This window comes from Cebus imitator, unplaced genomic scaffold (genome assembly GCF_001604975.1).
Source record: "Cebus imitator isolate Cc_AM_T3 unplaced genomic scaffold, Cebus_imitator-1.0 Scaffold110, whole genome shotgun sequence".
Lineage (NCBI taxonomy): Eukaryota > Metazoa > Chordata > Mammalia > Primates > Cebidae > Cebus > Cebus imitator.
The window spans coordinates 1068649-1094639 of record NW_016107425.1 but is presented as its reverse complement, the minus strand read 5'-3'; the positions used below and the strand labels follow the sequence as shown (position 1 = coordinate 1094639).

The window sequence follows — 25991 nt, the reverse complement described above, 5'->3', positions numbered from 1 at the left end:
CCTCTCAATAGTGGGACTGGTGTGGGAAGGAGAGATTTATCTTTCTGTAATGATTGAAATTCTTCTTATGTGCCTGTGTTGCTTTTATTTATTAAAAAAAAAAATGTCCCAGGGGTGTTTTTAAAAAGTCTGTCCTTCCTTTTGAGGGCTTCAAGTCTGTTTGTGTGGTTGCAGTGGAACATACTATATGAGTGTTTGTATAAATGATTATGTACCGTATTTTGTTGAGCTTTTTTCTTCTGATTTCCCTCCAGTAATTTGAACTTTTAGAAACGCTTTGAGATAAAATTAACATACCATCAAAATGACTCATTTAACGTATTTAATGGTTTTTAATATATTCACATTATTGTGCAACCATCACCACTGTCGAACTCTAAAACATTTTTATTACCCCAAAACTGAAACAAACTTTTCTTCTTCCCTACCCTATACTGTATTACCTGGTAACCACCAGTCTACTTTCTGTATCTCTGAATTTGCCTGTTCTGGACATTTTATATAAACGGAGTGAAACAATATGTGATATTTTGTGCCTGGCTTTTTAAACTTAGCATAATGTTTTCATGGTTCACAAATGTTGTGGTATATATTGTACTCATCCCATTATATGATGGAATGTTCCATTATATGGATGTGCCACGTTTTGTTGTTCTTTTGTGAGTTGCTAGACATTTGGATGGTTGTTTCCGTTTTTTGATGTAAGTATTATGAACACTCTGTTAGAAACTTTTGTGTAGACATATGTTTTAGTTCTCTCAGGTATATAGGTAGGAGTGAAATTGCTTATTCTAAGTTAACTCTGTGTTTAATGTTTTGAGGCACTGGCAAACTCCTTTTCCAAATAGCCACACCATTTTACATTTCTACCAGCCATGCATAAGAGTTCCACTTTCTCCACGTCCCCATCAATACTTATTATTATCTTTTTAAATTATAGCCTGTATTGGTCTATTTTATGTTGCCATAACAGAATGCCAGAGACTCGGCAGTTTATAAAGAAAGAGGTTTATTTAGCTCTTGGCTCTGCAGGCTGAGAGGTTCAAGGGCATGGCCTTGGCTTCTGGCGAGGGCTTTTATACTGCCTCATAACATATCACAGAAGATCAGATAGGAAGTGGATATGTGTGAAGAGGGACCAGGGAGGGGAACCTTGCTTTATTTAGTACAACGAGCTCTCGCTGGAAGTCACTCATTACTGCAAGAGTCGCAAGAGGCCATTCCTGAGGGAGATAGAATGCAAGTACCTTTTGCTAGATTTCACTTCACAACACTGAAACACTCTGGACCAAATTTCAGCATGAGTTTTGGTGGAGTCGAACAAACCATATCCAATCCATAGCATAGCCATTCTGGGTGATGTGTGAAGTGGGATCTCATTGTGTTTTTGGTGTGCATTTCCCTAATGACTATTTGAGCATCTTTTCATGTGCTTATTTTCCATTAATATATCTTCTTTGGTGAAATGTTTGTTAACATCTTTTTCCCATTTTAAAATTGGATTGTTTTTTAAATCTTGAGTTAAAAGGATTCTTTATACTGAATGGGTACTAGATTCTTATCAGACACACAATTTACAGATTTTTGTCTCATTCTGTAGGTGTCATATTTAAGAAATCATTGCTTAATTCAGGGTCACATACTTATATACCTATACTTTCTTCTAGGGGGTTTACAATTATAAGTAACTCTTTACATTTAGGTCTTTGATCCATTTTGAGTTAATTTTCACATATAGTATGAAGGAGGGAATCCAAAATAATTTTTTTTTTTTTTTGCATTGGACAATTCAGTTGTCTCAGTGACATTTATTGAAAAGAATATTCTTTCTCTCATTTAATTGTCCTGGAACCTGTGTCAAAAGTTAAATGATTATAAATTTATGGGTTTATTTCTGAACTCTTAATTCTGTTCTGCTGATCTGTATGTCTATCTTTTTGCCATACCACACTGTGTTGGTTAATATAGCTTTGCAGTATGTTTTGAAACTGGCAGTGTATATCCTTCAATTCTGTTATTTTTCAGGATTATTTTGGTTATTCTGGGTCCCTTGCATTTCAGTATGACTTTTAGGATCAATTTGTCAGTTTCTGCAAAAGGCCAACTAGGATTTTGTTAGGAATTTCAGTCAATGTTTAGATTGATTTGGGAAGTATTGCCATCCTAATAACATTAAGTCTTCCAGCACATGAACACAAATGTTGTCTGTACATTCATTTAGGTCTTCTTTATTTTCTTTCAGTGGTGTTTTTTAGTTCATACTGTACAAGCCTTAATGTTTGTTTTGTTAAATTTATAAGTTTTATTTTTTTGATGGTATTGTAAATGAAGTTGTTTTCTTAATTTCTTTTTCACATTGTTCATTGTGGTTTTACAGACATACATTTGATTTTCGTGTCTTAGTCTTGTGTCTTGCAGCCTTTCTGAACTTACTAGCTTTAATGGTTTTGCTGTTATTATTGTTTTGCTTTCTTTAGTATTTATCTTTTGTTTTTTTCTTGCTAATTCTTATTGACTAGAACCTCCAGTACGATGTTGAATGGAAGTGGTGGGAGCACATATCTTGTCATCTTACAGAGGAAGGCTGTGTGAGTGCTTCATAAATGTCCTTTCTCAGGTTGAGGAAGTTTCCTTCTGTTTCCAGATTGCTGAGCAGCTCTTTTTTTCTTTTAAATCACAAACAGGGTGTTGGGTTTTGCCAGATATTTTTTCTGTGTCTGTTGATGATCAGTGGGTTTTTGTTGTTGTTGTTGTTGTTCTGTTAATATAGCTGTTGTATGTTTAACTAACCTTGCATTCCTGGAATGAATACTGTTCACTCAATGTGTATAATCCTTTTTATATGTTGCTGGATTTGGTTTGATAGTATTTTGTTGAGTATTTTTACATACATATTTGTAAGGGATATTGATCTGTAGTTTTCTTGTGATGTTTTTGCTTGGTTTCACTATCAGGTAATATTGTTTTTCCAGAATGACTTGGTAAGTGTTCCCTCCCTTCTGTTCTTTGGAAGAGTTTGTGAAGAATTAGTGTTAGTTCTGCTTTATGTATTTGGAAAAATTTAACCAGTGATGCCATATAGGCCTGAGCTTTTCTTCATGGGTAGTTTTTTATATGTTTGTTTGTTTTAATTATACTACTACTATTTCTTTACTTGTGTAGGACTAGTCAGATTATTTTTTTTCTGTCCTTTCCCCCTAGCTTTATTGAGGTATGATTGACAAATAGAAATTGTATATATTTAAGGTGTATATGTGGTGTTTTGATTTACGCATTGTGACATGATTAACACTATTAAGATAATTAACATGTTTATCACCTCATAGTTACTTTTTTTGTGTGCAGAAAACATTTAAGATCTATTCGCTTAGCAAATTTCACGTGTACAGTACTATATTATTTAACTATAATCACTATACTATACATTAGAGCTCCAGAACTTACTCATTCAGCATAACTGAAATTTTGTACCCTTTTACTAAAATCTCCCCATTTTCCTTACCTAGTTCCTGGCAACCACCGTCATACCCTCTGCTTCATTGCTTCATGAGATTCCATATGTGAGATCAAGCAGTATTTAACTGGCTTCTATTGGCTTCTTTTCTTTTTTCTCTTTCTTCCCTCTCCTGCCCTCCCCTCCTCTCCCCTCCCCTCCTCTCCCCGTACTTCCTTTCCATTTCCTTCCTTTCACTCCCTCCCTCCCTTCCTCCCTGCCTCCCTTCCTTCCTTCCTCCCCTTCCTCCCCTTCCTTCCCTTCCTTTCTTTCCTTTATTTCTTTGCTTCTGTCTGTCTGTCTGTCTGTCTTGGCTCTGCCACCCAAGCTGAAATGCAGTGATTGAATCTTGGCTCACTGCAGCCTCCACCTCCTGGGCTTAAGCAATTGTCCTGCCTCAGCCTCCTGAGTAGCTGGGATTACAGGCACCTGCTGTCACTTCCAGCTAATTTTTGTATTTTCAGTAGAGGTGGCATTTCACCATGTTGGCCAGGCTGGTCTCAAACTCTTGACCTCAAGTGATTCGCCTGTCTCCTTGGCCTCTCAAACTGCTGGGATTATAGGCATTAGCCACTGCACCTGGCCTGATTCTTAGGTTGATTCTACATGTAGGCTACTGTGAATAATGCTGAAATGAACACAGGAGTGCAGATATCTCTTTGACATACTGATTTCATTTCCTTTTAAAGATGGAATTGTTGGGGTTTTTTGAAGAACATCCATTCTGTTTTCTATAATGGCTATACCAATGTACGTTCCCACCAGTAGTGTGCAAGAGTTCCCTTTTCTCTACATCCTTGGCAACCTTTACCTTTCATCTTCCATCTTTTTAATAGCAGCCACCCAAACAGGTGTGAGGTGATATCTCATTGTGGTTTTAATTTGCGTTTCCCTGATGATTAGTTATGTTGAACATGTTTTTATATATACCTGTTGGCCATTTGTATGTTGTCTTTTGAGAAATGCGTATCCAAGTCCTTTGCCTTTTTTTTTTGGAGACAGAATTTCACTCTTATTGCCCAGGCTGGAGTGCAATGGTGTGATCTAGGCTCATTGCAACTGCTGCCTCCAAAGTTCAAGTGATTCTCTTGCCTCAGCCTCCTGAGTAGCTGGGATTACAGGCATGCGCCACCACACCCAGCTAATTTTGTATTTTTAGTAGAGATGGGGTTTCTCCATGTTGGTCAGACTGGTCTCGAATTCCCAGCCTCAGGTGATCCGCCCGCCTCAGCCTCCCAAAGTGCTGGGATTACAGACATGAGCCACCGTGCCCAGCTGCCTATTTTTAAATTAGGCTTTTTTTCTTGCTCTTGAGTTGAGTTATAATATTTTGGATATTAAGCTCTTATCAGATACATGGTTTGCAAATATTTTGTCCTATTATGTAGAGTGTCTCTTTACTGCATTGATTCGTTCTTTTCTTGTGCATAAGCTTTTCAGTTTAATACAATGTTATCTGTATATTTTTGCTTTTGTTGCCTGTGCTTTTGGGGTCATTTTGAAAATCATTGCCAAGACCAATGTCAAGAAGTTTTTTTTCCTGTGTTTTCTTCTAATATTTAAAAAATGTCATGTCTTATGTCTTCAATTCATTTTGAGTTGATTTTCGCCTATGGTATGGGTTAAGGGTCCAGTTCCCAACTTCTGCATGTGGATTACCAGTTTTCCCAGTGCCATTTATTGAAGAGACTATCCTTTCCCCATTGTGTGTTCTTGGCACTTTTGCCAAAGATTAGTTGACCCTACATGCTTGGATGTATTTCTGGGCCATTGTGTTCCATTGGTTTATATGTCTATTTTTATGCCAGTACTATGCTATTTTGATTATTATTACCTTGTATATTTTGAAATCAGGTAGTGTGATGCCTCTAGCTTTGTTCTTACTCAGTTTTACTTTGGCTCTTTGGGGTGTTCTGAAATTACACATGAATTTAGGGTTGTTTTTTAAATGCCAGTGGAATTTTATTAGGATTACACTGAATCTGTAGATCACTTTGGATGATATGAACATTTAAACAATATTAATTCTTTCAGTTCATGAGAACAGGATATCTTTCCATTTGTACTCTCTTATAGTTTTTATTTTATAGATCTTATAGTTTTATAGTTTTTATTTTATGGATCTTTTACTTCCTTTGTTAGTTTTTTTCTTTTTTGAGACAGGGCCTTGTTCTGTCGCCCAGGCTGGAGTGCAGTGGTATCATCTTGGTTCACTGCAACCTCTGCTTCCTGGGTTCAAGTAGTTCTTCTCCCTCAGTCTCCTGAGTAGCTGGGATTGTAGGCACCTGCCACCTTGTCCAGCTAATTTTTGTCTTTCTTGGTAGAGATGGGGTTTCACTTTGTTGGCCAGGCTGGTCTCAGACTCCTGGCCTCAAATGATCCACCTGCCTTGGCCTCCCAAAGTGCTTGGATTACAGGCATGAGCTACCTTGCCTTGACTGGTTAAATTTATTCTTAAATTTTTGTTTGTTTGTTTTTATATGGGATTGTACATTGAAGTGTTTTAATTCTTTTTCAGATCATTAGTTGTATAGAAATACAACTGATTTTTAGTGTAGGATTTTTTTTTTTTTTTTTAGACGGAGTCTGGCTCTGTTGCCCAGGCCAGGAGTGCAGTGGCGTGATCTCAGCTCACTGCAATCTCTGCTGCCCAGGTTCAAGCAATTCTCCTGCCTCAGCCCTCTGAGTAGCTGGGATTACAGGCGCCTGCCACCATGCCTGGCTAATTTTTGTATTTTTAATAGAGATGAGGTTTCACCATCTTGGCCAGGCTGGCCTTGGACTTCTGACCTCATGATCCACGTGCCTCAGCCTCCCAAATTGCTGGGTTTACAGGCGTGAGCCACCGTGCCCAGCCTTAGTGTGGGATTTTTTTAAAAAGTTTATTTTTTATAGAGATGGGGATCTCGCTGTGTTGACCAGGCTGGTCTTGAACTCCTGGCCTCAAGCAGTCCTCCCATCTTGGCCTCCCAAAGTGCTGAAATTACAGGCATGAGCCACCATGCCTGGCCACAACTGATTTTTGTGTCTTGCAACTTTACTTAATTAGTTTATCTAATTCTAATAATTTCTTGGTGGAATCTTCAGGGTTATCCATATATACAATTATGTCATCTGCAAATAGAGATAATTTTATTTATTTTCTGACTTGGATGTCTTGTGTTTGTTTGTTTGTTGTTTTTTTTTTCCCCTTTTTCTTTAGCCTAATTGCTCTGGGTAGGATTTCCGGTACTATATTGAATAAAAGTGGTGAGAATGGGCTTACTTCTTCCTGATTTTAGAGGAAAAGCTGTTAGCTCTTCATCCTTGAGTATGAAATGAGCTGTGAGCTTATTTATTTGCCTTTATTATGTTGGGTACATTCCTTTTACGCCTAGTTTATTGAGAGTTTTTTCAATCATAAAAGGATGTTGAAAGTTTTTTTTTAATCATGAAAGTATGCTGAATTTAGTCATGCATTTTCTATATCTATTGAGATGATCATATGATTTTTATTCTTCATTCTGTTAATGTGGTATATCCTATTTATTGACTATGTATGTTGAACCATCCTTGCATCTCAGGAATGTTTTACTTGATCTTGGTGTATGATGATCCTGTTAATGTGCTGTTGAATTTGGTTTGCTAGTGTTTTGTTGAGGATATTTATTTCTTCTAGAATCATTTTTGGTAGCTTGCGTCTTTCTAGGAATTTGTCCATATCATCTTGGTTACCTGATTTGTTGGTATAAAACTTTTAATTATAATCTCTTGTAATTCTTCTTTCTGTAAGTCGGTAATAACATGAGCTCTTTCATTTCCGATTGTAGTAATTGGCGTCTTCCGTCTTTTAGTCTTGGTAGGACTTGCTAAAGATTTGTCAGTTTTGTTTTCAAAGATTCAACTTTTGGTTTATTGATTTTTTTTTCTCTATTGTTTTTCTGTTCTCTATTTCATGGTTTTTGCCGCGATACATATTTTTCCCCAGGTTGCTTTGGTTTTGGTTTGCTTTTCTTTTATTTTAGTGTTTTTTGGGTGGACAGTTGGGTTATTGATTTGAGATCTCTTTTTAAATATAGGCATTTACAGTTACAATTTTCCCTCTAAGCACTGTTTTAGCTATATCTCATATATTTTGATATTCAGTGTTTTTGTTTTCATTCATCTCAAAGTTTTTTTTTCTAATTTCCCTTGAGATTTAATCTTTGACCTATTGGTTATTTAGGAGTATGTTGTTTAATTTCTACATATTTGTGATTAATAATAAATTTTTATGGCAGTCATACATAAACCTGTATCTGGTACCCTTTTCTCCCTCTTTAGAAAATTTAGTTTGAGAGTATTGCTTGCCCTTACAGTGTCAGTCTTTTAAGCATTCTTAAAATACGTGCTGCCATGTTTTGAGTTTGTGTGTTTGAAAATGTCTTTCTTCTGCTTTCTCACAGTATCTCAGTTTTTATAGATACTATTTTTGATGCCTTCTAGTTTTTAATTTTTCTTCAGCTCAGGGAAGTTTTCTTTTTAATATTTCTTTAATTTTTTTTCTTAATCTGTTTCCTCCCTTCTGAAAACCAGTTATTTTCATAGTAGATCCTCTAGATATGTCCACTGTATCTTTTTTTTAAACTCATGATTTTAATTTCTTCATATTTCAATGTTAGGGGATGATTCTACTTCATTTTCTAGATTACTAATTATATTTCTAGCAATGTTTCTGCCCTTTTTACTGACTTTAAATTTTTGCAATTGCGTTTCACTGTCAACTCTCTTATTTCTAATTATACCTACTTTAAAATTCAAACAATATACTTTTAAAAGATCTGTTTCTGCTCTGACCTTAATTTCTGCTCCAGTTGAGCTCCTTATTCTATATTTGACTGGGACTCTCCCTTGCAAGCTAATTAGACTCCTTAAATTACCTGTAAGATTTTCTTTCCACAATATTCATTCTGGTTAAGCTGATGGTAGATTGGTTAGTGGTGAGGTTTACCAGGTGTTCCTTTCTCTTACTCTTAGTGTTGGATACAATCGTGTGGCTTCTAGAGCAGCATGGGGCAGTTGGGTAAGGGGAGTCTTCTCATTATGCAGAAGTGATCAGCTTAAGTCTGTGTCAGATCTACCTTTACATAGCCCTGTGGACATTCTTCACCATAGATTTGACCAGAAAGTTAGGCCTGATCTTATTTACCTAGTCTAAATTACTAATTTTCCTAGCCTTGTTAACAGTGGTATTAAGAAGCTGTTCAGATATGAGTGGAATCACTTTTTGTGGTCCGGGTATCCTTCCTCCCTCCCTCCCTCTCTCCCCACCTCCCTTTCTCCCCTTCCTTTCTATTCTCCTTCTCTTCCTCTCCAAGTGATCCTCCCACCTCAGCCTCCCAAAGTAGCTGGGACTACAAGTGCACACCACTGCACACAGCTAATGCTTGAAAATGGTCCAGTTATTCTTTACAAATCTTTCCATCTCTACCTCCACCCTGCATCCCACAGTAAAAAAAGAAAAAAGACAAAGGATATCTATCAGCTGCTGGTTTACTTTACTGTTAAATCCTCCCCAGAGGGAGAGCAAGTGAGTTTGGAACATGGGTTCAAGCTGCCGCCTTCTTAGCTTGAGTGATTTTTCTAAAAGGCACATCTTTCTGATTACTTACTCTCGCTTGGAAGTTTTTTTAAAATGGTTTCACATAGTTTTCAAGTTGAAGTTCAAATTACCTGACATTGTAAGGTTTTTTTGATTCCTGCCTTACCACTGTAGCCTAATTTGATGCCCTGCCTTCCATCTTTTCTTCACATTGTACTTTACTCATAACAAACTATTTGTGGTTCCCTAAATGGATATGGTTTTTCACATCTTTCCTTTGAACATACAGTTCACTTTCAGATGCCCATATGCCCTTTCTTTTCAGCAGACACATCACTATTTGAATGTCAAGGTCAGATCAGGTATCATTTTAAGGATGTTTCTCTGATTACCTTTTTCCATCTGAGGTACCAAATCCAAATCTGGTGGATCTCCTGTGTCCCTCTTCAGCACTTATGTGTACCTAGGCAAAATTTGTTCCAACACATTTTTAATTATTTGTTTCTTACTGGACTACTAAGTCCTTTAGAGCAAAGGACTGTGGCATATTTCAGTGGTTTCAGCACTTAGCTCTGTGCCTTCTGCAGTTATATGCTCAATTTTGGAGGAATGAAATGCTTTTAACTATAAGAAATCAAAACAGTGTATCCTGATTCAGAAACTTTGGAGACTGAGGCAATTAGGAGGCTAATTTTGAGACTGGCATATATTTGTAAGTACTGGGGGAAAATTTTGAATTGAACTGAGAGTTTATGTGGAGTCATTTGGTCCTTCTGGACTTGCTTTAATACTATGCTCTTAGCATTGCCCACTACCAGCAAACTCTTTGGAACTGAAAATAAAGCCAGTATCTGTTTATTTTACAAATTTTCCTAACTTCTAACCTGTTAACATCACACGAAGAAAAAAGTGTCCATCTAGTTGCTTCATTGCATTTATTTTAAAGTACTCATTATGTGTAAGCTTCCATTTAGTGTCCTTGGTTTGTAGACAGAGGACAAAATCCTTGCCCTCAGATGCTTTAAGTCTATTCTAGTAATTACCACAGCAGAGCAAGCATAGTTTGGTAACTTCCAGGTGGACATATTCATCACTTTGTCCATGGGAGTAGGATTTAACATTTGTAGGTTAAACCCACATTTCAAAAAATATGTTAAAATAAGAAGCATTCTAATTAAATCCAATGGCACAGCAAATGGATATTTTGGGATATTAGTGAACTAAAGAGATACTTGGGGAGATGGGAGCTACAAGCTAAAAATCTGAACACTTTGATTAGTATTTAGAACTAATTGACAACTGCAGAGAGCCAGTAATCGTGGTGCTAAGAATGTGGATGTTAACCAAAATTTAGTCTGTTTTATAGTTTTGCCTACATCTGGTCATAGTCAGTATATCTAGTATGCCCTTTAAAAAGTGAATATTGTAGATGGACAAGTCTTTAAGACATTTGATTTTGTTTTAAATTACTGGATTTTTTTTCCTTTGGCAGAAAAAAACCCCACTTCTCTAGGTACCTTAAGCAAAGAAGGGAAGTTGCTGACTGAGTATCAGGCAGTTCACAGAATGGTTTGGAGACCTGGAAAACCAGAGTTGTACAGGAACCAGGGAAACCTTGGGTAATTAAGCAGCAGGAACTGCTCCGCCTTTTGATTGTGGGATCTCCAGTGGATTAACAAAAATAAAAGACATCCCCTCCGCTATCCCATGCTTTTTATATCATTCCTTTGAGATTCAAACTTCTGGGGAAGAGAGTTGATTAATTTAGTATTGAATTTGTGCTTTTCCCTTTGTTTCTTGATTATAGGTATGGGTAAAGAGTATATATGAGAGAAGGACCTTCCTTAGAATTTCTATAGTTGCTGGGCAGGTTGATTTCTAGTCCTATCAAAAGTACAAGGACAGGATGGTTTTCTAAAAGGAAACTATGTTGCTGTCATGAAATTGGAATGGAGGTTGAATATCTAAAATGGGAAATGTTTACTGCATTGTGTATCATAAGACTTGACTTTCAAACCCCAAATTTAACTCAGTAAATGCTTTTTTAGGGATGCAAGGAATGTTTATACTAGATTATATCTTTTTGGGAGGCATCTATTGATGAAATATGATACTCCCTCTTAACCTATTAAGTTCTTTTCAGGCTTTGAACTCAAGCACTGATTTTTGTGATTTTCATAGGGTCTGTAGCAGAGGTTGGTAAACTTTTTCTTTACAGAAATATCTTAAATATCTGTAGGTCATATGGTCTCTATCAAAACTACTCAACTCTGCCGTTGTAGTACTAAAGCAGACATATACCATAAGTAATCAAATGAGTATGGCTTTGTTCCAATAAAACTTTATGTATAAAACCAGGCAGAGGGTCATAGTTTGCTGACACCCTATCTTAAAACAACTGTCCGATAGAAGTTTCTGATATCATGGCCATCTTTTGTATCTCTACGGCTTAATATGTAGCCACTAGCCACATGTGGCTACTGGGGACTTAAAATGTGACTAGTGCAACTGTCACATTAATTAATTTTTAATTTTAATAGTTTCTTAGTAAACTATTGTATCTGCTTGTTTAAATACTGTTCTTTTTACCAAACTTTTGGCAAATTACCAATAAAAGCCTTATAAAGTGGAGTTACAGTGGAGCTAGGAAAGATTTTTTTTATTGATAGAGGATGAATTCTGATATAAAAAGTTAGTGTTAAGAATAAATGAGTGCTTATATATGGGGAAATACCAGTTTTAATCTCCAAATAATTCATACTGAGATTTAAGCTTTTTAAATACATGGTTTTAGAAAACGAATACCTAGGAAAATCTCGGATTTTGATGATTCTGTAGCAAAAAACCACTTAAATAGCATAGGCAATAAGTAGTCTCTTCCTTAGTGTATTTAGAATAATGCACAATCATAAGTATATTATACTCAATAAATGTTCACAAACTGAACACAGTGATGTAAGCAGCACCTATATCAAGAAAAAGAGGTTTTCTCTATAACATGATTAATAACATAGAGAAAAATCACAAGGAATCTACAAATAATTACAATTAATAAGTAAATTAGTTACAGTCATTGATTATAAATCATATATTAAAATCAGTTATATTTCTGCATATCAACAACAAATAAGTAGAAAATGAAGTTTTAGAAAGATACCATATACAATATTAAAAATTGTTGTCAAATATTAATATAAGCCGGGCACGGCGGCTCACGCCTGTAAGCCCAGCACTTTGGGAAGCTGAGGTGGGCGGATCATGAGGTCCAGAGATTGAGACCATCCTGGCCAACCCAGCACTTTGGGAAGCTGAGGTGGGCGGATCATGAGGTCCAGAGATTGAGAACATCCTGGCCAACATAGTGAAACCCCATCTCTACCAAAATACAAAAATTAGCAGGGCGTGGTGGCATGCGCCTGTAGTCCCAGCTACTCGGGAGGCTGAGGCAGGAGAATCGCTTGAACTCGGGAGGCAGGGTTTGCAGTGAGCCAAGATTGCACCACTGCACTCCAGCCTGGCACTTGGTGTCAGAGTGATATTCTGTCTCAAAAAAAATTAATATAAATGTTATAATATTAAATATATTAAAAATATAAATACTTTGAAATAAATCTTACAAAAGATACTCAAGACATCTTCACTGAGAACTGTAAAACAGTGAAATCAAAGAAGGCCTAAATAAATGAGATGCAGTGTTCAAAAATTGGAAGACTCAATATTATAAAGCTATCACTTCTTACTAAATTGATCTATAGCTTCAGTGCAATCCCAGTTAAAATCCCAGCAGGATTTGGGGGAGGGTAGAAGTTAACAAGCTGATTCCAAAATTATATAAAAATGTAAAGACCAAGAATGGTCCTGGCAGCCTTAAAGGACAGTAACAGAGCTGGGGGAATTATGCTATTAGATATCAAGAATATTTTTTGATATTCTTATTGATAAAATTAAACCAGGCATGTTGGCTCGTTCCTGTAATCCCAGCTACTTAAGAGGCTAAAGCAGGATGATCACGTAAGCCTAGGAGTTCTATGGTGCAGTGAACTATGATCATGCCACTGCACTACACTCCAGCCTGAGTGACAGAGCAATACCCTGTCTCTGAAAAAATAAAAAAGAAAGTTAGTAATAAAGTCAATGTGATATTGACATGGATAGAAAAAAAGACCAATGAAAGAGAATAAAGTCTAGTAGTTGACCCCTCTGTAAGTAGTAATTTGATCTATGACAAAGGTGATATTGCAGTGCAGTGGGGAGTGGTTGCTCATTATAATAGATGTGCTCTATCAATTGGACAACTATATGGGAAGATAAATAACTCTTGACTCTGAACTGTTACCATGATACAAAAATCAATTTCAGGTGAATTGCAGTTTTAAATGGGAAAGGTAAAGCAATAAACTTTTAATAAAATGAATAGATTATCTTCATGACTTTAGATTCACAGAGATTTCATAAATAGGTTCCAAAAGGCAGTGGCCAAGAGGAAAAACATTTGATAAATGTAACTACGTTGAAATGATACAGCAAGTTGTGAAAAGACAAACCATAGATTCATGCCCCGAATATGGGAAGAATTCCTATAAATCAAGAAGGAAAAGACGCACAATTCATGTTCATAATTTCAAAAGCCAGGCCAGATGTGGTGGCTCACTCTTGTAATCCCAACACTTTGGGAGGCCGAGGCAGGCAGATCTGATGAGGCCAGTAATTCGAGATCAGCTTGGCCAACATGGTAAAACCTTGTCTCTACCAAAAATACAAAAAGTAGTTGGGCATGATGGCGCATGTCTGTAATCCGAGCTACTGAGAAAGGCGGAGGCAGAATCACTTGAGCCTGGGAGGTGGAGTTTGCAGTGAGCCAAGATCATCATGGGATCAGGGAGACTTTTGTGTCTGTTCTGTGTTTGAGCTATTTCCTGTATCCCATATCTTCTCTTAGTTTATTCCTTTGTTTTGGTGGAGCAGGTTCTCTGGTTGCTTCTTGAGGAAAGATACATGGGTAGTGAATTTTTTTGAGACCTTGCTTATTTTCCTCCTCCTACCTTGTTTTTAGTGTATCTTAAGAGTAGAATTCTAGGTTGGAAGTCATTTTCTCAGGATTTTGAAGGCATTGTTCCATTGTCTTTTAGCTTCCAATGTTACTTTTGAACCCTCCAATGCCATTCTGATTCTGGATTCTTTGTAAACACTCTATTTGTTCTTCCCTGGAAGCTTTTATTTAGGAGCTTGTATTTGTCTCTAGAATTTAAAATTATTTATTATGATGTATCTTGGCTTGGTTTTCTTTAAGCCATTGTGCTTGATATTTTTTTAAATATGTCTTTCTAATCCAGAAACATGCTTTCCAGTCCTGGAAGAGTTTTTTGAGTTATTTTTTGGGTGATGTTGGACTTTGTTCATATCTGTGCATTAGGCACTTTTAAACACTTACTGGAAACTGTGTGTAACTAGGCAGGGTCTACTGACTGATGGATGGGTTTTTTTTGGGGGGGGGGGTGTTTTTGAGACAGGGTCTCACTTGCCCAGGCTGGAGTGCAGTGGCACAATCACAGCTCACTGCAGCCTCTGCCTCCTGGGCTCAAGTGATCCTCAGTAGCTGGGACTACTGGTGCATGCCACCACACCTGGCTAATCACAGAGACAGGGTTTCACCATGTTGTCCAGGCTGGTCTCAAATACCTGGGCTCAACCCATCTGTTCACCTTAGCCTCCCAAAGTGCTGAGATTATAGGTGTGAGCCACCATACCCAGGTATGGATGGGTTTTGTAGTAGGATGATCTAGTTAGGTCATTTATTTGAGGGACTTAAGACTCTTGGTATCTATGTCTTGGCTCTTCAGGTGGTCTGATTTCCCAGAGAGAGATTTTTATAGTCTCGTACCTGTGGAGTAAAAGCTTGGCTGCTAGCTTTCTAGAATTGAGAACAAGAAAGGGGCCTAAGGGTCTCTTTAGACTTTCTGCTTAACCTTCTCTGTTTTTTCAGCTGTGCCTTATGCATTCTTAGTACAGAGTTTTCCAAGCTTACTATTTCCAGAGAGTAAATTTGGCCTCCAGCATTTATCATGACAAGTCAGCAGTTACTTTTATCCTTTTTTGTTCTCATGTGTCTTTCCTCCAGCTGCTTTCAAGATTTTTTTCTGTATCTTGGTTTTCAGCAGTTTGACTGTGATATGCCTAGGTGTAGTTTTCTTTGTACTTACCCTGCTGGGGAAATTGAGTGACCTCTTCAGTCCATAAATTAATGTCTTTGCCAAATTTTGGGATTTTTCTGACTGTCATTTCTTCAAAAATTTTTTGCTGCTTTTTCTCATTTTATGACTCCAGTTATATGTATATTAGACTGCTTCATGATGTCCAACATACACTATTTTTCAGTATTTTTCTCTCCATTCTTTACTTTGAGTAATTTCTTTTGGCCTATCTTTAGTACTGTCTTTTTACATTCTTCTGTTAAGCCCATTCATTTTTTATTTTAGAAAGTGAAATTTTCAGTTGAATTTACATTCAGCTCTTCTTACAGTTTTTATTTTTCTGCTGAAATTTCCAATCTTTTGTCGCCTTGATTTATGTTAGCCGCTTTATGGTATTTATCTGCTGATTCCAAATCTGTGTTACTTCATGGCTAGTATCTATTGATTGTCTTTTCTCTTGAGTATGGATCACTTTTTCTTGTTTCTTCGTATGATTAGAAATTTTTATTGTATCCTGCACACTGTGAATGACACATTGTAGTGACCTTGGAGACTATTTTTTGTTTTTCTTTGTTTTAGCAGGTAGTTCACTTGGCTAGACTAAAATTTAAACTAGCTCCCTGCAGAGGGCAGCACTGACATTCCTTCATTGCAGAGGGTAACACTGACATGCCTGTTTAGTTTGATCTGGGTTGCTTATCATCCACTCCATTCTTGCATAGATCAGTGACCAGCCAGAGAAGTAGGCAGAGTTAATATGCAGAATTTGGGACTCTCCCACCCAGATCTTTCTTCTTTCTTCTTCCTCTTCCTCCTCTTCTTCTTCCTCTTTCTCTTCCTTTTTTCCTACTCCCCTCTCCTCCCCTCCCCTCTCTATTTCCCTACCCCTCCCGCATCCCTTCCTCCTGTCCTGTCCTGTCCTGTCCTGTCATCTCCTTTTTCGACGGAGTCTTGCTCTGTTGCCCAGGCTGGAATACAGCAGCACATTGTTTGCCCACTGCAACCTCCGTCTTCTGAGTTCAAGCGATTCTCCTGCCTCAGACTCCCCAGTAGCTGGGATTACAGGCATGCACCATGACACCCAGCTATTTTTTGTATTTTTAATAGAGACAGGATTTTGCCATGTTGGCCAGGCTGGTCTCGAACTCATGACCTCAAGTAATCTGCCCATCTGGGCTTTCCAAAGTGGTGGGATTACAGGTGTGAGCCACTGCACCCAGCCTCTATTCCCTTCGTCTAAGTGTCGTCTTGTACTTAGATTCTGCCTACTTTTGGTTTGTTCCAATGTCTTCAGGTAGTTGCTTTTTTAAATCGTTTTTTCCAGAATTTATAGTTATCTGTGGAAAATGGGGTGTTCTCTTTTTACTGGTGGTGGAATCTTATTCATCCATCTGTCTACTTACATTTTTATTGTTTGTTTGAAAAGATAGTATTTAATGAATTTTTATTGATCTTTCCAATTCAAACTCAGGAAAGGGTGTTTTTTCATATGCATCTTTATACTGTGAATTATGGTTCTTGAAGATATAAAGTAGAGAATAGAATTGAATATCCTTTAATTATTTTACTTTATTCTGTATTTCACCCACATAGCTGTCTCAAAATAACATTAGCACAGTGAACAAAGTGCGTGCTGAAAACAGCCAAGAAGGTGTTTTGTATATGCTTTCCATCCCCTAGTTTTAAAAACATTGTACTACTAACTTTGCATGCCTTTAGTCATCAAATATTATATATTCTCTCTTGTTATTTAATCTTTTCAACATTAAGTCATATTATTGTTTGCCTTCAGTTCTTAGGCTGATAAACCATACATTTTGGTTGTCTTAAGCTTGTTCTGTAGTAGATTCTTTAGGAAGGGCTCATGGAAGCAGGGTTCCCTAATTGCTTGCATTTTTGGTAACCGTTTATGTGTGCTTTCCATGTGTTTAAAATCGATTTTACTGAATATAAAACACTTTGCTTTTATTTTCTTTCCTTGAATATCTTATGTCACTCCATTTTCTTCTGGCATAAAGTGTTTGCCTTTGATGTTTGCTTTCTGGGTTGTTATTCTTAGGTGTGTGTGGTGCTGTCAATCAGTAATTTCAGTTTTTTTAATTGAACATTTAAAAAATAACAGCCGACAACAAGAGACTGACAACTGAAAATGTCAGAGACATTTTCTTTTCTTTTTTTCAAGATGGAGTTTTGTTCTTGTTGCCTAGGCTGGAGTGCAATGGTGTGATCTCGGCTCACTGCAGCCTCCACCCCCCAATTCAGGTGATTCTCCTGCCTCAGCCTTCCAATACCTGGGAATTACAGGTGTGCACCGTCATGCATGGCTAATTTTGTCTTTTTAGTAGAGACAGGGTTTCACTATGTTGGTCAGGTTGATCTCGAACTCCTGACCTCAGGCAATCTGCCCACCTTGGCCTCCTAGAGTTCTGGGATTACAGGCATGAGCCACTGTGCTTAGCCATCAGAGACATTTTCTTGAATTACTGTTTTTACTATTTTCTGTCTTTGGTAGTTTTGAGGGTCTTCTGTTATCTGTCTATTGACCTTCGTTGATTGATCAGCTGTGGCTTACTCTCACATCCTTTTTATCATTTCTTTTGATTTCAAAAATGTTCCTCTTTTTTGCCTTCTAGTTCTCTTAAAGCATTATCTGCTGTATATATTTGCTCTTGGGTGCATTCAGATTTACTCTTTATTTCTGAAATGATTTTTCTTCTATTTCTAATGCTTTCTTGAGTTCTGTTCTCTTTTTTCTGAGTTTTTTGAAATCCAATTTATATAGTTGTTTCATGTCTTGAGTCATTTTTGTAATATCTTTTAGCTCATTTTAAAAATAGTAGGTTAGAATTTTTACCTATTTTGTGGATGTGCGTTCCTGGTATGCTTTTATTATCTGGATGTTATTCTTTATCTTATTTTCTTTTTCCTTATAATACCTTTATGACCTACATAATTTTCTTTCGCCTGCTTTCATGTGAAAATGGATTTCCTGGACACTTAAATGGGAGGTGTGGTTCAGGATAGCTTTTCTTACAAGGCTGTCTCTGCTGCTGTTTTAGATATGCTTCAAAACTATGGCATTTAGTTTCTGAAATTGCTAAGCTGTATTCCCTCCCCACTTTGTCTGAATATTCTCTTTCCATTATTGTCATTGTACCTATATAGCACTCAGTTTTCATTCCACACCCAGTAATTTATGCTCATTGTACTACCCTGTTATGTAAAGATCAAAGATTCATAGAGTAACCCGTCACCGTGACCTCCTTCCGCTTAGGTGCAAAAACCTTTCTGTGCTTAAGTTAACTTACCTTCTGTACTTAACTTGTTGGCTGTTATAGGTGTCTTTTGTTCTTGGTTATCAGACATCTGTTTCTTTCTGCTTCATCCCATACTGATACCATACATTACCTATGGTTATTGTTGACTTGTTTTCATCTGCTGTTTTGAGGGGGGATTCATGGAGATTCTTATCTCCTAGTTATTGTCTGTGGGTTTTTGGTTTACTGTTTAGTTATATAAATTTTTTGGTCGGCATTTACAGATGTTCAAACACTTTGCCACTGCCTTTATTGCCCCGGAATCTAATTTATTACTTCTTAATTGCTGTTGTTGTTTCAGATTTGATAGTCTTGCCATAATTAGATTATAACTTCTTCCAAGTACCAGTTGGATTGTAATTAGTTCAAGTCCTATTCTTTGTTGACAGCAGCTTTTACCGTATCCAGCATAGTACTAGACATGTATACAATGGCTCAGAGTTGTCACTTTGGAAATTAATCTCATTTCAATTATATAATTATAGTCCAGCTTTCAACCTATTCATAGTAGGATTAGCAGCTACTACTCTTATACATGGAGGTGAAACATGAGGGTATCAACTGGCTTACCTGTATGTAATGTTAATTCTTGCGTCATCTTTGGCATATATGCCATAACCTGTCAGCCTCCTGGCCTAAGAGGTGTTCCGGCCTTCTGGAAGACCTTGATCTGATGTACTGATGGTACAAAAAAGTCCACAAGATAATAAGTATCATAGAAGCATATTTGAAACAAAGCAGACCTCCTCCTACAGAATGTTAGTTCTTTTTTCTTTGCTACAGTTCAAAAATATTGTCAAGGAAATAAATGGAGAAATACTTGAGCAAAGCAATTAAAGCAATCAAAGCGGTCAGGATGGTCATTTTTTCTTGAAGAGATTGTGTTAAAACTAATAGTAATAATAATAATAATAGTAAACAGGGACAGCTTGTTAATACAGAGAAAGGCAAAGATGTGTGTATGAGACATGATGGAATTTGATAATTGTGAAGGGACCTGAAGAGCCCAAATAATACTTTCAGCCAAAGACGGCATTAGTTTTTAATATATTGGGTAATAATTTTAGGGATCTTGTTATCCTAGCAATGGTCCAATTCCTTTGCTTTTTAACTGGGATCTTAAAAAATCAGCTAATAAAGTCAGTTCCTAAAACACAGCAGAACTTTATTGACTTGATAAAACTTTCCAAGGTATTTATAGTGTTAAGAACTTGGTATTTCTTATTTTTACCTGATTTGGCTTCTTTGTTTAAAGGAATCATACTTTATTTATGAATATAGATTATGTACTTTTAATATGTTTGTTTAAAATTACTCCCACTGCTTTAAAAAATTACTCCTAATTTTTACTTCTTAAAAAATCTTTAACAGGCCTCAACAAATAATGAAAGCTCTAATCACAGTTTTGGAAGCTTGGGATCTTTAAGTGACAAAGAATCAGAGGTAAGTAATTTCATTTTAAATATGGTGCTATTAAAGTAAAAGCTGGAATCACTGTTTTAATTAGTTTTTCGTTTCTTCCTCACTTCTTTTGCTAAAGGTTAATGCTTTTAAAATTTCTTATAGGAATGTTTTGTCCTGCCTTATGAAGCACAACATTCAGATTGAAGACTGCATTTGGCATTAGAAAGAAGATATAGTTTCTCCCATTATGTAGCTGAACTTGTAAATGAATGATGTATATATGTTCTTACTGGAAACAATTATTAGCCATTGATAATTCTGTGAGAGGAATGTGGTTTTTAAGTATGTCGGGTTTCCCAGTTTTTTATTATTTCCCTTTATTCTTTCCTTTTAGTTTGATACTTAGTAAGAATTTGTGTACTTTCTGAGATACATATGCACATTTTTCCCCTCTTTAGAATTTCTTATGGAATCATGCTGCTGGTTTGCACTTTTCGTACTTTAAAAAAATCTGAAGAAACCCTTCCTCTCTTAATTTCTCCCCTTACTGACCCCACCAAGAAAACATCTGGGATTTTACAAGCAGGCATTTGGAGCCATGGTATAATTTACTTTGAGCATGATATACTTGACGACGTCTTTTAAAAATGTGTAGACAGGAAGTCCTTTGGGTTTTACCATTCACCTGTTGATGTTACAGCTCGACTCTTGGTGGATATAGCCTTTTCTCTCCTTGGATGATACAGTTCTGTCGCACGCACGCGCGTGCGTGCGTGCGTGTGTGTGTGTTGTCCCTGTCAATCTTATTTCTACTTGATCCGTTTTTGTCTTTTTTTCTACTTGGGTTAGTGTAGACCTATCACCTTAATAATACCAGTAGTTCATTAGCACTCAAAACTCTTAGGCATTTTGTTTCAGTGTTCAGAGGAAAGGGAACTTCAAAGGTGGCATCTTTTTAGCTCTGTGTTGTTGAAAGCATCTAGGAATCTTTAGATAGACAGTTGTGTGCAGTTCTGTGCAGGCACCCTGACACTCCAAAGGAGTATGGCATAGGGCTCTCACTCATCAGGCTTTCCCTTCCACAGAAACAACTGGCAGGCAGCTGAAAGAACTGTGCAAGTGACGGGACTTTATCTGCAGTAGGTTCCCTTGAGGTAAGCGTTAGTAGCCCCTGTAGCATCAGATTATCAGTTTAGTTTAAAAAAAAAATTAACATACTTATACTAAGTCTTTGAAAATTGTAGGTTTTAGCTGTAGTCAAAGTTTTTAAAAAACTATCAAGAATGTTCTCACTTTATATTTTCTGGACTTTGGAACATTCCTTGATATTTTCCCAGAATTGGGAATATTTAGTAATTTCACATGCCTCCTGTCTCATAGGCATTTGTTTTATGAAGCGCAACAAAATAATTTTAGATATTTATCTTTTCTGTTCATTAAATATGATATTCTTGATAGATATTTTTTAAAAAGCAAAACATGGTGAAAGTTAGATCACTTAACCACAGTTATATGTTCTTTATAGGTACCCATGTTCCAAATATAAGTTATAGATTTAGTATTTGGATTTTTTTCAGAGGAGTTAGTCCATAAGAAAATTCAACTTCCTTTTAAAAAAGACCCCAAGGATCACTTTTGGCTATATTTTTAGTTAAAACATGTTTTGTTTTTTGTTTTTTTTTTTAAAAAGACCATAGAGGCATTTGCCATGAAACACAATTTGGTTAATCATTAGATATACTTAGCTTTATCTGTATTGAAGTTTTGACATTTGGGACAGCAATATAAAATCTTGAAAAATATTTTGGGCCATGTACGTTGGCTCGCACTTGTAATCCCAGCATGTTGGGAGGCTGAGGCAGGATTGCTTGAGACCAGGAGTTTGAGACCAGCCTGGGCAACATGGCAAAGCCCCATCTCTACAAGAAACACAAATTAGCCGGGTATGGTGCCACATGCCTGTAGTCCCAGCTACTTGAGAGGCTGAGGTGGGAGAAAGACCCAAGCCCAAGAGGTCAAAGCTGCAGTCAGCCATGATTGTGCCACTGCACTCCAGCCTGGGTGACAGAGTGATACCCTGTCTTAAGAGAGGGAAAAAAAAATCTTTTGGCTTTTGCTGTTTTGCATTCTCTGTCTTGAATTTTTACAAATTAATGGTTAAGTCTGGTTGCACGGTATTATAGAAATGACTACAGATTACACATTGTGCTTAAGATTCAAAGAAATAATGACTATTACCATTATTGTTATTATTTTAGTGTATCTTTCCATTTAAGAAGTTGCTTATCTGGAAAATGATTTGCAGGTTTTATCTGTATAGTAGATACCTTAATTAATGAATTCCTTTGGGATAAAATTTTATATATATCAAAATACAAATATTTATAAATCATTAAGTAAAGTTGAAAATAAACAGTTTCAGGATAGAAATACTCTTCTTTTCCTAGTATTCCTAGTAGTAAAGTTTATGTAGTATTTCATTGTCTTCTGATGTCACTACTCTTTTGGTAATCCATTCCCTGATTTACTAAACTTTTTTAAATAGTAGTTTTTGGTTTGGGGAACAAATAGTACTGGCAGGTTTATTACTTTTTTTTTTTTTTTAGATGGAGTGTTGCTCTGTCACCCAGGCCAGAGTGCAGTGGCATGACCTCAGCTCACTATAGACCCTGCCTCCTGGGTTCAAGCAATTCTCCTGCCTCAGCCTCCTGAATAGCTGGTATTACAGGTGTGTGCCGCCACACCTGGCAAATTTTTGTATTTTTAGTAGAAACGGGGTTTTACCATGTTGGTCAGTCTGGTGTTGAAGTCCTGACCTCGTGATCCGCCTGCCTCGGCCTCCCATAGTGCTGAGATTACAGGCGTCAGCCACCATGCCCAGCTGATTTATTACTTGAAAAAAAAAATGCTGTCTCCTACCGCCCTTACTTCCCTCTGGATTCTTGGAATTTGTATCCGTATTTTAATATCATTAATGTGCATACCCCATTTTAGTTCACCAATTGGACATTTGCTATTGAATCCCTCCTAAGATTTGTGATGATTTTAACTCAATACAGTCCCTTTTCTGTACTTCGTTTCCTCCTTCCTAGCACTCTTATCAGACATCCAGAACCCTTTTGTTTTCTTCTACCCTTACTCTTAAAACTGGAAGGCATCCAGTTGTCATTGTTGATTGATCTACTTCAAGTGAAATTTTTATTTCAGTTTTGCTTTTATTTTATATATGAATCTGACTTTTGTTTCTAAATGTGGAATTAAATAGAATGAAAAAGTTTTCCCTCTCCTAAATGAAATGGGATGGTCGGTAGAAAGGTATTGTTTTGATTTTGTTTTCTTTTACGTCTTTCCTGTTCCATTCAACAGGCTCCAAACAACTCAGGGTATTTTCAGTAAACATCTGTTGGATATCTATTAACTTCTAGTCTCTGTGCCCAATCAGAAAATATAAAGATGAATAGGATACAATCCCTGCCTTCAAATGAAATCAGTGTTTAGTAGAATACACAAACATTTAGACAGTCTGGTTCATGAACAGTGTGGGCTGCACTATAACAGATGTAAGCACAAGATACTATGGAAGCAAAGTGCAAGAAACAACCAATTCCATTTGCCTGTAGGAGAAAGGAAGCAAAGAGTTCTTCCTTCAAAGAAGAGATGATAGTTGAGTTTTTAAGAGAGGCTGTGAATTCATCCCAGAAGACAGGGCAAAGTACGAAAATAAGGCATACAGAGGGACTAGGATATGTGTTTGCCTTTTACATGGGAGTATGACAAGTAGTTTGGTTCAAGAGAGGAGAGTGATTCTCAGCTGCTACTGCTCTTAAAATCACCTGAAAAGCTCTAAAAAATACCCAGCTGCTTTGGTGACTCCACTGATTTGCAAACTTCTGGTAGAGGGAGTATATGCAGGAATGGCGAAAGATAGGCAGCGGTCAGGTTTTGAAGACCCTTGTATTTCATAGTAAGGAATTTGGACTTCAGGTGGAGAGCCATTGAAACAGGGGAAACAAAAGACAAAGTAGAGTTGTAAAAGGCTTCCACAGACGGCAATGTAGAGGATTGGATTGGAGGGACATGAAACCCAAGTTAGAAAAATCATGTAGTTAAGGAATACTGCCTTCATTTTAAAACTCTAAAACCGTCAAGGTTTAATATTAGGAGGAAAAACTTGAGGTAAGAGGGCTTCTAACTAGTATTTTCAAGTTTACTGTTTGGGCTCTGCCTTCTTCGGATTCTCTAACTTTGGCTACTCAGACTGTCATCACTGGAGGCTATGGTTCTCAAACTGTACTGTGCAAATGTGCCGGCCACCACGCTAAGCTAATTTTTTTTTGTAATTTTAGTAGAAACGGGGTTTCACTATGTTGGCCAGGCTGGTCTCGACCTCTTAAGCTCAGGTGATCAGTCTACCCCCCATGGCCTCCCACAGTGCTAGAATGAAACTGGAGGCCATTTTGTTAAGTGAAATAAGCCAGGCACAGAAAGACAAATTTCACATGTTCTCACTTATTTGTGGGAGCTAAAAATTAAAACAATGCAACTCATCGGGATAGAGGGTAGAAAGATGATCACTAGAGTATGGGAAGAGTAGTGGTGGTGGTGGGGAGGGGGAATGGTTAGTGAGTACAAAAATAGTTAGAATAAATAAGACCTAGTGTTTGCTAGCACAACAGAGCATGTAACACAAAGGTATTACAAACAAGGTGATGGATACATCATTTACCCTGATGTGATTATTACACATTACATGCCTGTATCAAAATACCTCATGTACCCAATAAATATATACACCTACTGTGGACCCACAATGATTTTTTTAAAAAATTTAAAAAGAAACCTTCTAAGCTGATTGGTGGAAACAAGATTGGAAGAGAAAAATGGTCTATTACTGTAAGAATGAAGACAAAATTTTAAAGTGGAACCCAATACAGTGCTTTTCCATAATAAGTGCTTAGTAAATAGTTGTTGAATGAATAACAAATATTCATTCAACCGTGGGTAACATCACTGTCTACCCACCTCCTTCATAGGCTACTACTTTTTCTCTACCATACTCATTTCACCTGCTAACATTTCCCAGTATTACTTACACAATTAGGATGAGTTTATCTATAAAAGCAGTTTGCAAATTTCAGGTCTTGGGACAGCTCTATAACTTTTAAAAATTTAAGGACCTTCAAGAGCTTTTATTTATGTTGTTACAACTATTTGGTATTTACCATTTTAGGATTTCAAACAAAATTTTATAACCCTAGAGGACACAAATACATAATCCATAAATCACCCAGTGAGATGTTATCACATTTCATACAACCTCTGGTAATTTTCACTGTAAACTCAGAATGAAAGTAACTCACCATGCAGTTGCTTTATGTACTGACTACAAATGATTCTTACATATTCGTCAAAGCAAGGTTTCTCTCAACCTTAGCATTATTGACATTTTACACTGGATAAATTTTGGGGGATGGGGTTCCTGTCCTATACAATGTAGGATGTTTAGCAGCATCTCTGCCTCCGCACATTAGATATCTAAAGCCTCTTTACCCCCATCCCCAGTGTGTCAACCAAAAATGTTTCTAGGTATTGCCAAATACCATCTCCCCTGGTTGAGAACCAACTTGTTAATGGAAGGAGAGAAAAGAAAATTTTTAGCATGTTACCTGTGGAACTAGATTGCAACTTCATAAGTTTTACATCTCTAAATTTAGAGACAGGTGCTCAGAGTAAAATTGTCCATAGTCACACAGATGCAACTTAACAGAGCCATAATTTGAATTCCGAAGTATGCCTTATTTCAAAGTGATGCTCTCAACTACTGTGCTGTTACACTCTTTCCCTATAACTAAGATAGTATATAACTTGTTATATAAATTACCCTGGTAAATCTTGAACAAAAATGGTATTTGGAAATATTTAGGTTTCAGATATAATTTATAGTAATTAACAAATTTGCCAGTCTAAGACATACCTGGGCAAACAGCACTTGACAAATGTTTAATCAGATAAATGTTGGTTTTAGA

General features: G+C 36.8%; 1 protein-coding gene across 2 annotated transcripts in view; it reads left to right on the top strand.

Annotated features, from left to right (window-relative positions):
• TLK1 (tousled like kinase 1) overlaps nt 1-25991 on the top strand; it is a 160912-nt gene that overhangs the window by 58280 nt on the left and 76641 nt on the right. For both annotated transcript variants that reach the window (XM_017538170.2, XM_017538169.2), the window contains exon 3: nt 19933-20004. In XM_017538170.2, coding sequence (XP_017393659.1) covers nt 19933-20004 — 72 coding nt within the window. The remainder of the gene's footprint in view (nt 1-19932; nt 20005-25991) is intronic.